Source organism: Corylus avellana, chromosome 5 (assembly GCF_965113065.1).
Source record: "Corylus avellana chromosome 5, dhCorAvel1.hap1.2, whole genome shotgun sequence".
Taxonomy (NCBI): Eukaryota; Viridiplantae; Streptophyta; class Magnoliopsida; order Fagales; family Betulaceae; genus Corylus; species Corylus avellana.
This window is the reverse complement of record NC_142494.1, coordinates 13,035,764-13,048,994: the sequence shown is the minus strand read 5'-3', so window position 1 is coordinate 13,048,994 and position 13,231 is coordinate 13,035,764. Positions and strand designations below refer to the sequence as shown.

The window sequence follows — 13,231 nt, the reverse complement described above, 5'->3', positions numbered from 1 at the left end:
GTAACAACAGGTTGCCATGAGCCACCTCCATGGGCTAGGGATGGCTTCCGGCCACGAGCCATCCTCAGAGGTGGATGGGGAGTGGCCACGAGCCATTCCCACACATTGGGGAGTGGTTCGGCAACCCGTCCTTGATTTTGGGTGGCCAATCTAACCTCATGGGGTGGCTGAACCACCCTCTAGGTTTTGTATTTTTTAGTTGTTGTTATTATTATTATTTTGGCTTTAAAAAAGAAAAACAAAGGCATTACAAGAAGAGTGACAAAAAAAGAAAATGACATGTGACCACTTTTCCATCCAACCTAACAATAGAGGTTAGCCGAATGGGTTATTTCTCACAAAATGATAGTTTGATATATCTAAGTGTCTCACCGGTCATTTTATGAGACTTTTTTAAACACAATTGATAGTTCAAGGGACTTTATAATTCAGGAAAGATGGAAATATGAACCATGTTAGGAATTAAATAGGAATATCTTTCATTCTACTCTAACATGACAAAAATGAGTAATGCTATAAGTCTTCTTAGAGTCCTCCTAGTGTCATCCCAAATGTAATGTGGCTTTTAAAATCATCAATAGATCAAAAGTCAATAAATCACATTTCAAATTCAACTTTGATTTTTAAAAGTCATATCACATTTGAGATGACTTTAAGAAGACTTATAGTATTACTCGACCAAAAGATAAAAAGAAACTATAAAAGCAAAGTGGAATTAGGAAAAAAAAACCATAAAAATGGTGTACCTTGGCAAGTTGCAGGTAGAGGGTTGCCACCTGTACTTGAGGTAGAGTTGGTCGGGGCGACCGTTCCTCTGGCAGGCAAATGGCATCTCTATGAAGCGGCACTGAGTTGAGTCGTAAAGAGGATATGAATTGTCATAAACCCATCGTCCCTCATACACATCGCATCTCTCCCTCTCAAATCTCCCTGATCTGCTATCATCCCCGTTTACCTGCACCTGCAACAACGGTAGAGCCAGGAGTAGTAGGGCAAGAGCGGTACTATTGTGAGCCATTGCTGATTGCACCCCAAGTGTTTGTGTTTGTTATAGAAAATGGGTATGAAAAATATGGGGTGGAATTGAGGAAACTTGCTTTCAAATATCTAATGCATGTGGGTCTTTTCATGCTTCCTTCATTCATTTATGAACGACAAGAGAGTTGAGTTTGATATAACAAACATGCGTGCAAAATGAGGAGGGCTGGGATGGGAGTTTCATAAGTTTAATGGGGAGAGTTTGATGATGCAAAACTGCCAAAACCCTCGACTCCATCCACTGCATGCTTCCTTTACCAGGCCGGTCAAATTGAAACCACATTCAAATAATATTTGTGCCCATGCGCCATGCCTAATCTAATCATCTCTAATTAAAAGGAGCTTCAAATCTATACTATAAACAAGCCGAGCCGGGTATTGGGTTTGCAAGTTTAGCTTGTTTACAGTTTACACAAGCTATAAAATAGGGGCTCAGCTCGGCTAGCCAAGACCAAAATCGTGCACAACAGTACAAGCACGAGCTCGAGTTCTGCTTGGCTTGAGTTTTTTTTTTTTTTTAATTAATTTAAATTAATTTAATTTATTTATTTTTTATCATAAGAAAAAATAATAATAAAATATAAACAAACAAAATTAACAAATTGAAAAAAAAAAGTGCACGTAACCTTCTCAAACTATCACTCTATTGTTAATATTTCCCAAAATGACCAATTTTGCCAATGTCCTTATTAAACTATCAAAAAAATGTCAATGTACGTCCTTCCCCATGTATAAGAGAAAAATATCTTAATAAATTCAAAAAGAAAAAATAAAACTAAAAATAATTATAAAAAAAAAACAAAATCAAGGGGATGGTTCGGTTTTCATTATGTTTGGTTTCTTTTTCTTTTTTTTTTTTTATTAAAAAAAATTATGAATGGTAATTTTATCATTGCGGGACATTGACATTTTTTGGTAGTTTAAGGTAGACATTGATATAATTGATAGTTTTGGTAGGGACATTGACAATAGAGATGCGTAACGTGTTTGATGTCATTCTCTTACACATCTCTTTTGTCTATCTTCTTGTTCTTTTTTAATTTTTTTTTCAATTTTTTAATTTTTAATTTTTAATCTACTATTAAATCTGTAAAATCCACATGTGAATTTTACAAATTCAATGGTGAATTTATACATCTCTTATACCGAGATGGACAATATAGATGTGTAGGAATATGAAAACAAACATTTATCTTGATAATACGATGATAATTTGATGGAGATATGCCTACTTTTTTTTCCTAATAAATTTATAAATTTTTTCTTCAAATAATATAAGAATGTACACAATCAAAACAATTATAGATCAAGAAAGGAATGTACACAACAGAGTGAGCACCCACAAAATCTAACCCATGCATTATATTTTCCATGAGTAATGGTTTGAGAATCACCAGAAAGCTATATATGCCATATACATAATACATATATCCCCCCACTTGGTACTATGCGCCAACAAGATAAGAGAAATGAAAAGAAAAGTGAATTTGAATACTACAACAACAAAGTCTAAAAAGATAGAGAAATGTTTGGTTTCATCTTTTGCTCATAGAAAAAGACACAGAACCATTGGCCTATGGGTGGTCAAGAAATAATGAAACTGTTATATATATATGGCTTGATCTCATTCCTTTATTAATTTTTTCTACTTGTTAAGGTAAAATTCACTAAACTTTTATTCACTTTTTTAGGTAAATTGACGACCCTTTCAAATCCTGAGGTAAAACTTGGAGGTGTCCGAGAAATTTTTGTTCAAGTTTGTAGAATTTCGTTATATATGTGCTATAGGGGACCTTATTTTGAGTTGATTTTGATGTTTGTACTGGGCACTTGAAAAAAAAACGGGACAATTAATGTTGTTTTCTAAAGACCACTACTTTTGGCAAAAAAACGATACCAATCAATTACTATCGTTTTTTCCAAGTTGTTTCAGCTTGGGCGAGATACACAATGTTGAGAAATATTTTTGGGTAAAGTCCACTTAACCCCCTCAAACTACTACCTCAATGATAATTTACCCTCCAAATTATCAATTGGGACAATTTACACCTCAAACTACTAAGACAATGACAAAACTACCCATACTAAAATAAAAACAAAAATACTAAAATTTAATTTAATTTTTTTTCAAATTTTTAAGGGCATTTTTGTCTTATTGAAAATTTTATAGGAGTAATTTTGTAATTTTGCTAGTATTGGAGGGTACATTGTCATTATTTTAGTAATTTTGGAGGTAAATTGTCGTAATTGATAGTTTGAGGGGTAGATTGTCATTAGGGTGATAGTTTGAGGGGGTTAAGTAGACTTTACCCAATATTTTGTTATAACGTTTTAGCCACAAACGACACCTATTTAGTGAAACGACGTAAATAGGTTTATGTCATTTATTGTGTAAATGATATAAAAAAATAACAAATCTATTTTCCTTCGTTCACTGATTTTTTTTTTAATAATTTTTTTTAAGGGAAAATTACAGTTTACCCCCCAAAAGTTGACAGCATTTTTCAATTCGAACATCAAAGTTTCAATTTTTGCAATCCACCCCCCCAAAGTTTCAATTTTTTGCAATTTGACCAATTGTGTCCAAAACTTCCCATATTGCCCATAATTTTTATTTTTATTTTTTTTATAAAAAAAATTTAAAAAAAAAATTTCGGCCACCCCTTTGGCCATCTGGCCATTTTTGCACCCCCCAAATTTATTTATTTTTTTTCATAAAAAATAAAAAATTAAAAAAAAAATCAGGGGCAGTATGGAAATATTGGGATAATATTGGTCGAATTGAAATAAATTGAAACTTTGTGGGGGTGGATTGCAAAAATTGAAACTTTGATGTTCGAATTGAAAAACGCTGTCAACTTTAGGGAGGTAAACTGTAATTTTTCATTTTTTTTAAATTGCCTCTAAAGATGCATTGGCCAATTAGAAGACTCTATTTTAAGTGATATAAGATGTATTAAAATTGAGTAATGTTATGACCATTTTTTTATTCTCTTTTTATTTTTCTAACGCTAATGTGGCTTTTAAAATCGCTATTAACTTTTGAAAAAAAATGCAAAATTAGTCCTTGTGGTTTACCTAATTTACAATTAACTCCCTGTGGTATCAAAATGAACTCAAAAGTCCCTGAGGTATGCCAAAAATATAATTTAGTCTCTACAATCAAATTACGTCTACTAATTTAACAAATCACCTTAGTATGACACTGACTTAAATAGGACAAGTATCACAATTATATTGGCTCTAATGTTTTACGCTATTAGAATCTGTTAAGTCAGTGAATAAAATTTGACTGTAGAGACTAAATTATTTTTTGGGCATACCTCATGGACATTTGAGTTCATTTTAATGCCACAAGGAGTTAATTGCAAATTCGGTATACCTCAAGGACTGAATTTACATTTTTCCCTTAAATTTTATATGAATTATACTTTAATTTTAATCCAATGGTGATTTTGAAAGCCACATCAGCTTTAGGAGAATAAAAAGATAGTCCCTAACATTACTCATTAAAGTTGTATCTTTCACCAATTCCCTCAACCCCAGAATGTGGACATGCAAAAATATTCATGGGTGCTTGTATGATAGTGTTAATACTTTATGGTGCATATATATATATACATATTGGCTTATTTTTCATTTGTGTATTGAATATGTTAGTTATTGAAATTGTTTGGTGGAAGATAACATCTACTGAGGCCTAGTTCATGCGGATACGATTTGCCTTGGTTTCTTTAATCACAAAATTTATCCGCAGGTATTTGTAGGAATATTGTAAAGTCTTCCAGCTGCATGTTGTCATATATATATATATATATATATATATATATATTTCTTTCAATAAAATTTATTATTCATATATAAGATATACATGTAATTAATATTGTATAATACATGACACAAATTTTTAAAACATATATATTGTATAATAAATTAAGTAGGCCTATCAATACAAACATTATTATTCTTTAAGTGACTCACATTCGCTTTCAGGGTCCATTATTAAAGCCCATTGACTCTAACATGGGCGGGCGGCCTGCATTGATGGAAATTAATTAATTAATTAATTTCAGAATTGAAGATAATTTGAGTGAATTATAAATAAAGCAGCAGAGAAATTAATAATAACGTACGTACATATGAAAGAGAGCTGCGTAGAGGAGTTGATTCCAAGTATCAGGAACTCCGGGAAGACACCAATGGGTGCAATCCATGCCCCTGTGCCCTCCATACCCGTAGACTCCGGGGTGGCCGTCTTTTCTCAACTGTGAAAGCCTTGTTATCTCCAGCAAATCCACCACTCCCTTTAATGACTTTCTTCCCGCCAGCACCTTTTTCAGGACCATTTGTGCCGGATGCGCAACTCCGTTATACTTTTCTTCAACCGCCGGTACCCTCTCTTGGCTGCAGTACTTCTCTGCTGCTGCACCCCCAATATTTGCCTCTCCCCCCCATTCACTTTCACTACATATTATATAACAACAATATTCAAAATAAAAAATTAAAAAAAAAATAACTAAAGAAAACTATATATATATATATATATATATATATATATATATAAAAATAAATAAATAAAGCAATTATTATTATATATATTAATTAACTTACTTCATATGATCTGGAGAAACACCCTGAAAGAACACCCTAGTTTTGGTTGGATCCACATTGGCTTCTACCCATTGAGCCCATGTATTCAATGCTTTCTCATACGCTTCCATCCGATTCATGTCTTTGTATGTATTCCTTCCATATCGAACATAATCCCATCTGCATGAATTTCCAATCAATCAATTTATTTACTTAATTAGAAAATGGAAGTATTAATTAGTTGAAATATATAGATATGTTACGTACGGTTGTTTTCTCCCAGTGTGAAGCCACCAATGCCACGTGTCGAAGATCAATACGTCAAATCCCTTCCATAAATTCCCACTTGATATTGAGTTTAGAGATAGAACCCGCCCACTTTTTTCCCTTACAATGTCAACTAGGAAGGCATTGCGGGACAACATCAACGAAACATCATATGCCTGCAAAGTTGTAGTACTAGTACTGCATTAGTCGATGATATTCAAAGTAAATTAATGACCAACTTACAATGAAATATTAATTTATACCAACCTCGATTTCCTTTAATTTGAAGCTTAATTGAAGAAAAGTAAATTTTGAGTATTCCGTCCAAATTTGGATCACCAGATCATCCAAACATAACACACACACACATATATATAATTAATTAATTAATTTCCATCATTGCAGGCCGCCCGCCCATGTTAGAGTAAATGGGATCGTTAATGGACCCTGAAAGCGAATGTGACTTAAAGAATAATAATGTTATAACTCATTGCAGGCCGCCCGCCCATGTTAGAGTAAATGGGATCGTTAATGGACCCTGAAAGCGAATGTGACTTAAAGAATAATAATGTTTGTATTGATAGGCCTACTTAATTTATTATACAATATATATGTTTTAAAAATTTGTGTGCGCAATTGATTATCCTCTCTAGACTTTCAAATTGACACACTCTTGGGTAAACATTGAACTAGATCGAGCTGCACGCACTAAAAATTAATTCTCGGTGTTGAGATGAATGCAACAATGTTTATTGTTATAACTACCCAATGAAAGCATCATTAGACAAAGCCAATGATGGTAAATAAATGTTGATGGCATGTACCTAGCATCAAATTTGATGGTAATTAAATGTTCATGGTATGAGGGTTTCGTCTCTTTTCTCTCTAGCCGCTAGAGAGAAAAGCGAAACCCTTCAGCCACACAGGGGAGGAGGGTTGGCCGTTTGATTGCCTCCCTCCTCCCCTCGTCCTCTTTGCTCCGGTGCTAGTTATTTACCTGATGCCCTAGCCTCGGTGCCTCTTCGCTTCCCCTTCCTTGCCAGTCCTTTCCCCCTCTGTTTTCTTCGTTTTTGCCCCTTCCTTGCTGCTTTTCTTCCCCCACCTTCATTTTCTGCAGCGAGCTCCTTGGCCTTGTTTTGGGCTCTTTGTGGGTTCGGCTTGTGGGGGGCTTTCTTTCAAACCCCCCCCCCCCCCCCCTCCCCCAGTGGATTTTGTCTGTAGTCACCGCCGACCTGTGTCACCGCTTCGCTACCCGCTATTAGGGTTTTCTTTCATGCGTCCCCACCGCGTCGAGCTCCCACGCCCCTTATGCAACGGTTTTCAACCTGCACGGGTCCGACTCCCTTCCGGCTACCGTCTTCCAACTTTGTGCTCCTTTTCCCTGTTTTGGTGGTTCCTTGTTGTTTTTCCCTTTTTTTCTTGTTTGTGGTTGTTTTCAAGTCTTGCTTTGCTGGTCTTCTCCGTGCCTGTTCGCCACCCACCATTCACTGTTGGGCCTTTCGACGCATCCCCGCTGCGATGAACTTCCAACGCCCCTCCGGTTTACGATTCCCGATGTATGCGTGATCGGAGTGTGTTGTTTCTTGTTTTATTTCCATGTTTTGTTGCTTCTTTAAGATGTATTTGTGTTTTGGGGCGTGTTTTTTTCCGTGTATTGTTTAATTTCTCTGTTTTGTTCGGCTTGTAATAAGGCTCTTTCCTCTCTCACTCGATCTATGTCGCCTTCGGGTTAGTTAGTTTTGATCCAGACCTTTGGGTTATGGATGTGATCATTATCCTGGCCTTCCGGTCGAGGAGGAAGAGTTTCGGCAAGAGAGTCTTTCCACTCTCAGGGTCGAGAAATAATTGCTATCCATGCATTTGATTGAGTCTGTCTATCACAGATTTAGTATTAAATCTGATTTTAGTCATGGGTTAGCAGATTGGTCTCGAATCTTGTACTAAACATGTTAATCTTGTAACTTTATGATGTGGTTGCTTCAGAGCTTTGTTCTGTGATGTAAGAGTTTTATGCTCATGGTATTATTGAATGAAATGTTATGTTTTTCTCAAAACAAAAAAAAAAAATTAAATTAAATGTTGATGGCATGTGCCTAGCTAGCACGTAACATAGTTTGTGGGTAATAAGGTATTAGTTTTGCGGAAAGAAGTTCAATTAAAACTAAATAGGTAAATGACATGAAAAAAAATGCCTTAATTTCTCACAAGCAACTCAGTTGTGACAATTTCTGTCACAATTGACGACCAAATGTGACCCATGATGCCATTGAAAACAAAATGTTAGTTTGAGGGAACCAATTGCAGTGAGTCATATAGTCATATAGGTTATGAGTATTTATAAGTACAAGACCATAACCCCTCCAATCCATCACAATATTGCTTTTCCTTTTTCATCATTTTCAAAATTCAAAATTGGTGTGAATATTAAATTTTATATATATGTGCAAGAAGAATGATAAATGTGCGTTGAGCTAAGGAAAAGAAGCATACGGGAAATGTAAAGGTGGAGACGCCTCCAGTCCTGAGTAATGTGTATTTAGCGTTGGGTAGTTGCTTATGAAGCATGCACGTCAGTGACTGCCATTGGTTCATGCTCAGTGAGTCCCCTACAAACATGATGCGCTTCCCCCTATATTTTCTCACAAATTTTGCACCATCTAACCTAAATGATCAATTAAATTAATTAATTAATTAATTATAAACCCTTCAATTCTGTCGGTGACAATATATATATAATTTAATTAATTATGATCATTAATTTAATTTATAATATATATGCTTAATTTAAATCATAATTATAAATTAAGAATAAATTTAAAGATTATGAAATGAAAGTTGTAGTAGGTAGGTACCTTGGTAAGTTGCATGCAGAGGGCTTCCATGTGTATTTGACGTACTCCTTATCTGGTCGACCATTCTTTTGGCAATCAAACTCCTTGAGAATGAATGGACAGTCTGTAGAATTATAGAGGGGATAAGAAGGATCGTAAACCCATCTTCCTCGGAACAAATCGCAGGACCCACTACTAGTACTACTCTTTCTATTCATAAGCTTCGCTTCTACAGCTTGCTTCTCCACAACAACTACTGAGATCATCATCAGCAACAGTACTAGTCTTACAACAAAACCACCACCCATGTTGATGTTGTCTCTACTCTAATCTACTGTCTGGTTTTCCAAACAGCTAGAGAGGCTACAAGCTGTATATGTGGTTTTGAAACAAATACCTACCTTTAATCTATAGACTTGGATCTTTTCCCTATTTTTTTGTCACTTTTTTTGTGAGTTTCTTTATATATAACTTCAAATATTTTTAATATGTGGTTTTATGAACATCTACCCACTTATTCATCAATCATCATCTTTGAAAGAGACAGATTCTTTCCCAACTCAGAAGATAACAATAATTTTATATAATAAAGTTTTATTTAATAATTGGCTTATGGAAAGCGTTTAAGATTATCTCTCCTCTGCCCCTCTCTCTCTCTCTCTCTCTCTCAGTACCGGCCATTTTTATTAAACTTAGCCTTACAAATTCCATTAGGTGGAATTACAAATAAAATATAATTTTAGAGCCCGTGAAGGGTTGCTATCTGCACAAATTGAAAACGGCATGTCCAAATTAATAATACATCTAAAATTTTAGTTAGGAAAGATTTTTATATCGATAATTAGTCGGTGGCATAGTCTTGTGAGTTTTAAAGGGGCTTTAATTTACAATTGAGTAAGAGAAGATTTGTGAGAAATGAGAAATTGATGAGATGATAAGATCAAGGACCGACTTTTAAATATGGTCCATATCCTGTTAGACTGATCGAGATGATAAGATGTATACGGGCCAACCATGCATGGACACACTTTCTTTTGTCTCGATCTGTACAGGTATATATGCCTACACTCTACAGAGATGTGGCTGACAAATTTTACTATATTGGGATGAAAATTTAATTATTACAAGATATCCCTTCATAAAGATTTTATTGGGTCATGGGTTTTTTATTTATTTATTTATTTTATGTAATTTTTAGTTAGGCGTCCGATCATTTTTCAGAAAAATATTTTTCAACATTTTCACGTGTTTCAGGCAACTGAAAAATTTAGTTAAACCGAAACATTTTTTTTCGATTGACCAAGAATATTTTAGTCATCCGTAAAATGTTTCTTCTTTATTTTTATTTTTTGTAAATCATTTTTCACTCTCTCCTACAAAAAAACTATGAAATAGTGACGCCTAGGTTAGAGTTGTTTTGTTAAAACGACACTAAGAGGCGGCACTTCCTAGTGCAAACAACACCTCTCAATCATTTACACAATGAACGACGCCTCTCAGAGGTGTCATTAAGAGTTGTTTTATTAAACCGACACTAAGAGGCGTCACTTCCTAGTGCAAACGACGCCTCTCAGAGGTGTCATTTTGGGCTTCAAATGACATCGCCCTATTGGGCGACTTCATTTGAATAGTGACATGATGTCATTGTGAGGACGTTGTGGCACTGTTGAAATGACATCATTTCAACAGACACGCACGTCACCATTTAGGGCGACGTCGTTTGGAATTGACACACGCATCACCATTTCAATTGGTGATGCATGTGTACTGTTCAAACGACATTCCACTACTGGGCAACGTCGTATCAGTAGTGATGTGTCACTGCAGATGGAGTGCATGTGGCGTGCAAACCCCCCCCCCCCCCCCCCCCCCCGCCAAAAACCATTTTAGCAATGACACGTCACTTTTGATGGAGTGCACGAGGGCGCACAACCCCCTGTCCCCCCTTCAGCTCTCTCTCTCTCTCTCTCTATATATATATGTTTTTTAATTTTTGGGTAAATATATCTAAAGTTATTGGGTCAACATGCCAAAATTTTTATTTTCATAGGTTTTTTTTTTTTTTTTTTTTTTTCGACAATTTACTTTCTGGGTCAATCGAAATGCAAAGAAAATTCCTACCATCAAATTTTTTTAACTACCGTTAGATTGGTTGAAGCGCACCATTTTGCGACGTCACTATAATAATTTTTTATTAATTTAATTTAAAAAATTAATAAAAATAAATAAATAAATAGAAGGGATGGCTTCCGGCCACCCCAAACCACCTAGGAGCCATCCCAGGGGTGACTCACAAGCCACCCCTAGGTGGTTTAGGGTGGCCCGCATCCGGCCACCCATAATGGTTGGGGTGGCCAAGAGTGGCTTTCGGCCACCCCTTCATTTAATAAAAAATAAAAAAAAAAAAGGGGAAAAGTCAACATAACCCCCTCAAACTATCACTCAATTGACAATGTCCCCCCCAAACTACCAAAAATTGTCAATGTTCCCCACAATGACGAAATTACCCTTAGTAAAATTAAAATTTAAAAAAAATAATAATAATTATAATTAAAAAAAAAAAACTTCTAGAAAAAACCAAAAACTAACCAAAAAAAAAAAAAAAATCCAAAAGATGGCCAATTTTTTTATTATTTTTTTAAAAATCAATTTTATAAGAAAAAAATTAAAAAAATTTCGATTTTTTTTTTTTATATAAAAACTGAAAATTTTCGTTTTTTTTGCAAAAAAAAAAAAAAAAAAAATTGTTTTATAATTTTATTTAAATAAAAATTTACGTTTAAAAAAATAAAATTTTCGTTTAATAAAATGAAATTTTTTGTTTTTTAAAACTATATATATATATATATATATATAATAAAAATTTCCGTTTTAAAAAAAATTAAAAATTTTTGTTTAAAAAAATTTGTTTTTTTTTTTAATATTATCTTTAAATTAAAATTTTTCGTTTTTTAAAAAAATCAATTTTTTTTTTTTTTGAATTTATAGGGGTATTTTTGTCTTATTGAGAAATTTATAGGGGCATTTTTGTCTTATTGCTAGTCTTGGGGGGGGACATTGACAATGTTTTGGTAGTTTGAAGGGGACATTGTCACAATTGAAAGTTTAGGGGGGACTATCAATTTGGTGGTAGTTTGAGGGGGGTATGTGGACTTTACCCAAAAAAAAATTATTAATTTTTATTTACTTTTTAAATTCAATAATAAAAAATTATTATGCTGACATGGCAAAACAATGTGTTTCAAAGAATATAACGACAGTTAAAAAAATTTGACGGTAGAGATTTTATTGAAATTTTGATTGACCCAAAGAGTAAATTTTCGAAAAAAAAAAAAAACTTGGGGAGATAAAAATTTTGGCGTGTTGATATATCTACCCTTAATTTTTTTATTAATTAGATTACATTAGGTATTTAGATCTTTTAATATATATTATTAATAGTTTTTTTTTTTTTTTTAGATTATTAGATTTGTGTTTAGATGATTATATATGTGTTTAGATAATTACATTTTATTTTAGCATAACGCCCCCAAATCTAACCTTGACCAGTCTAGTATGGTTACTGGCAATTACATTAATATAGCTAATGGGTAGCTAACTGGGGAACCACCCCTCTAAGTGTAATCAGAGTAAACATATAGGAAAGTAAAATAAATCTGAAGAATCTAATAACCATAAAGGAAGCATATACTATCCTCGAAAATAGACATTGAGCAACTAATAGGAATACAAATAACCTGATAACAACATGAAGATCTTTGTCTTAAATAAATCCGAAGTGACAACCTCGCCACTCTCCCTTCCTAGAAAGAGGGTTCATACAAGATGTAATAACTGCAAAATTTTAAAGACTTAATAAGTAAACCTCATAGTTGGGTACGACATGAGCCAGTTACTATTGAGCAGAAATAAACGTCCAGTTTGACAAAAGTCTAAAGAAAGGTGTTGTCTTTGTTAATACACAATAAAAATGTCTTTTGAGAAAATTATATTTTACCCCTCCAAAGTTTGGGGCGATTTGCAATTTGACTTCCAAAGTTTCAATTATTGCAATCTACCCCACCCCCCCCCAAAAAAAAGTTTCAAATTTTTGCAAGTTGACCAATTATATCTAAAACTTCCCATATTACCCCTAATTTTTCTATAAAAGATTTTTTTAAAAAAAAAAAAATCACAGCCACCCCTTTGGCCATCTAGACATCTTTGCACCCCCATTTTTTTTTTTTTTGAAAAAAAAAATAAAAAAAATAAAAATTAGGAGCAATATGGGAATTTTGTAATAATATTAGTCGAATTGCAAAAATTTGGAACTTTGGGGGAGGGTGGATTGCCAAAATTAAAACTTTGGAGGTCGAATTGCAAATTGCTCCAAACTTTGAGAGGATAAAATGTAATTTTTCCATATCTTTTTGTTGAAATAAGCCGTGTACTTCTAGAGGCAATCGCCTAAGAGTTTTAATGCTGAAAAGTAATGCTTTAATATGTCATAACTATCATGTATGGTT

At 33.9% G+C, this 13,231-nt stretch overlaps 1 protein-coding gene and 1 pseudogene across 1 annotated transcript; both read right to left on the bottom strand.

The window, feature by feature from the left end:
* LOC148585801 (protein trichome birefringence-like 43) overlaps nt 1–1,018 on the bottom strand; it is a 70,651-nt pseudogene extending 69,633 nt beyond the window's left edge.
* A 3,965-nt stretch (nt 1,019–4,983) lies between these two features.
* LOC132182396 (protein trichome birefringence-like 43) lies at nt 4,984–9,115 on the bottom strand. The gene is made up of 6 exons (XM_059595633.2): nt 8,748–9,115; nt 8,386–8,557; nt 5,896–6,071; nt 5,650–5,808; nt 5,176–5,502; nt 4,984–5,074 (listed from the first exon to the last, which is right to left on the bottom strand). The coding sequence occupies exons 1-6, from the start codon at nt 9,032–9,034 to the stop codon at nt 5,041–5,043; spliced, it is 1,155 nt and encodes a 384-aa protein (XP_059451616.2). The 5' UTR covers nt 9,035–9,115; the 3' UTR covers nt 4,984–5,040.
* Nucleotides 9,116–13,231: the final 4,116 nt, after the last annotated feature.

Coding starts and splice junctions, on each gene's coding strand:
- LOC132182396 (XM_059595633.2), bottom strand. CDS start 9,034: ATGGGTGGTGGTTTTGTTGTAAGACTAGTACTGTTGCTGATGATGATC. Junction 8,558..8,747: donor TCTGCATGCAACTTACCAAG/GTACCTACCTAC, acceptor TTGATCATTTAG/GTTAGATGGTGCAAAATTTG. Junction 5,075..5,175: donor TACGCAGCTCTCTTTCATAT/GTACGTACGTTA, acceptor CCATCAATGCAG/GCCGCCCGCCCATGTTAGAG.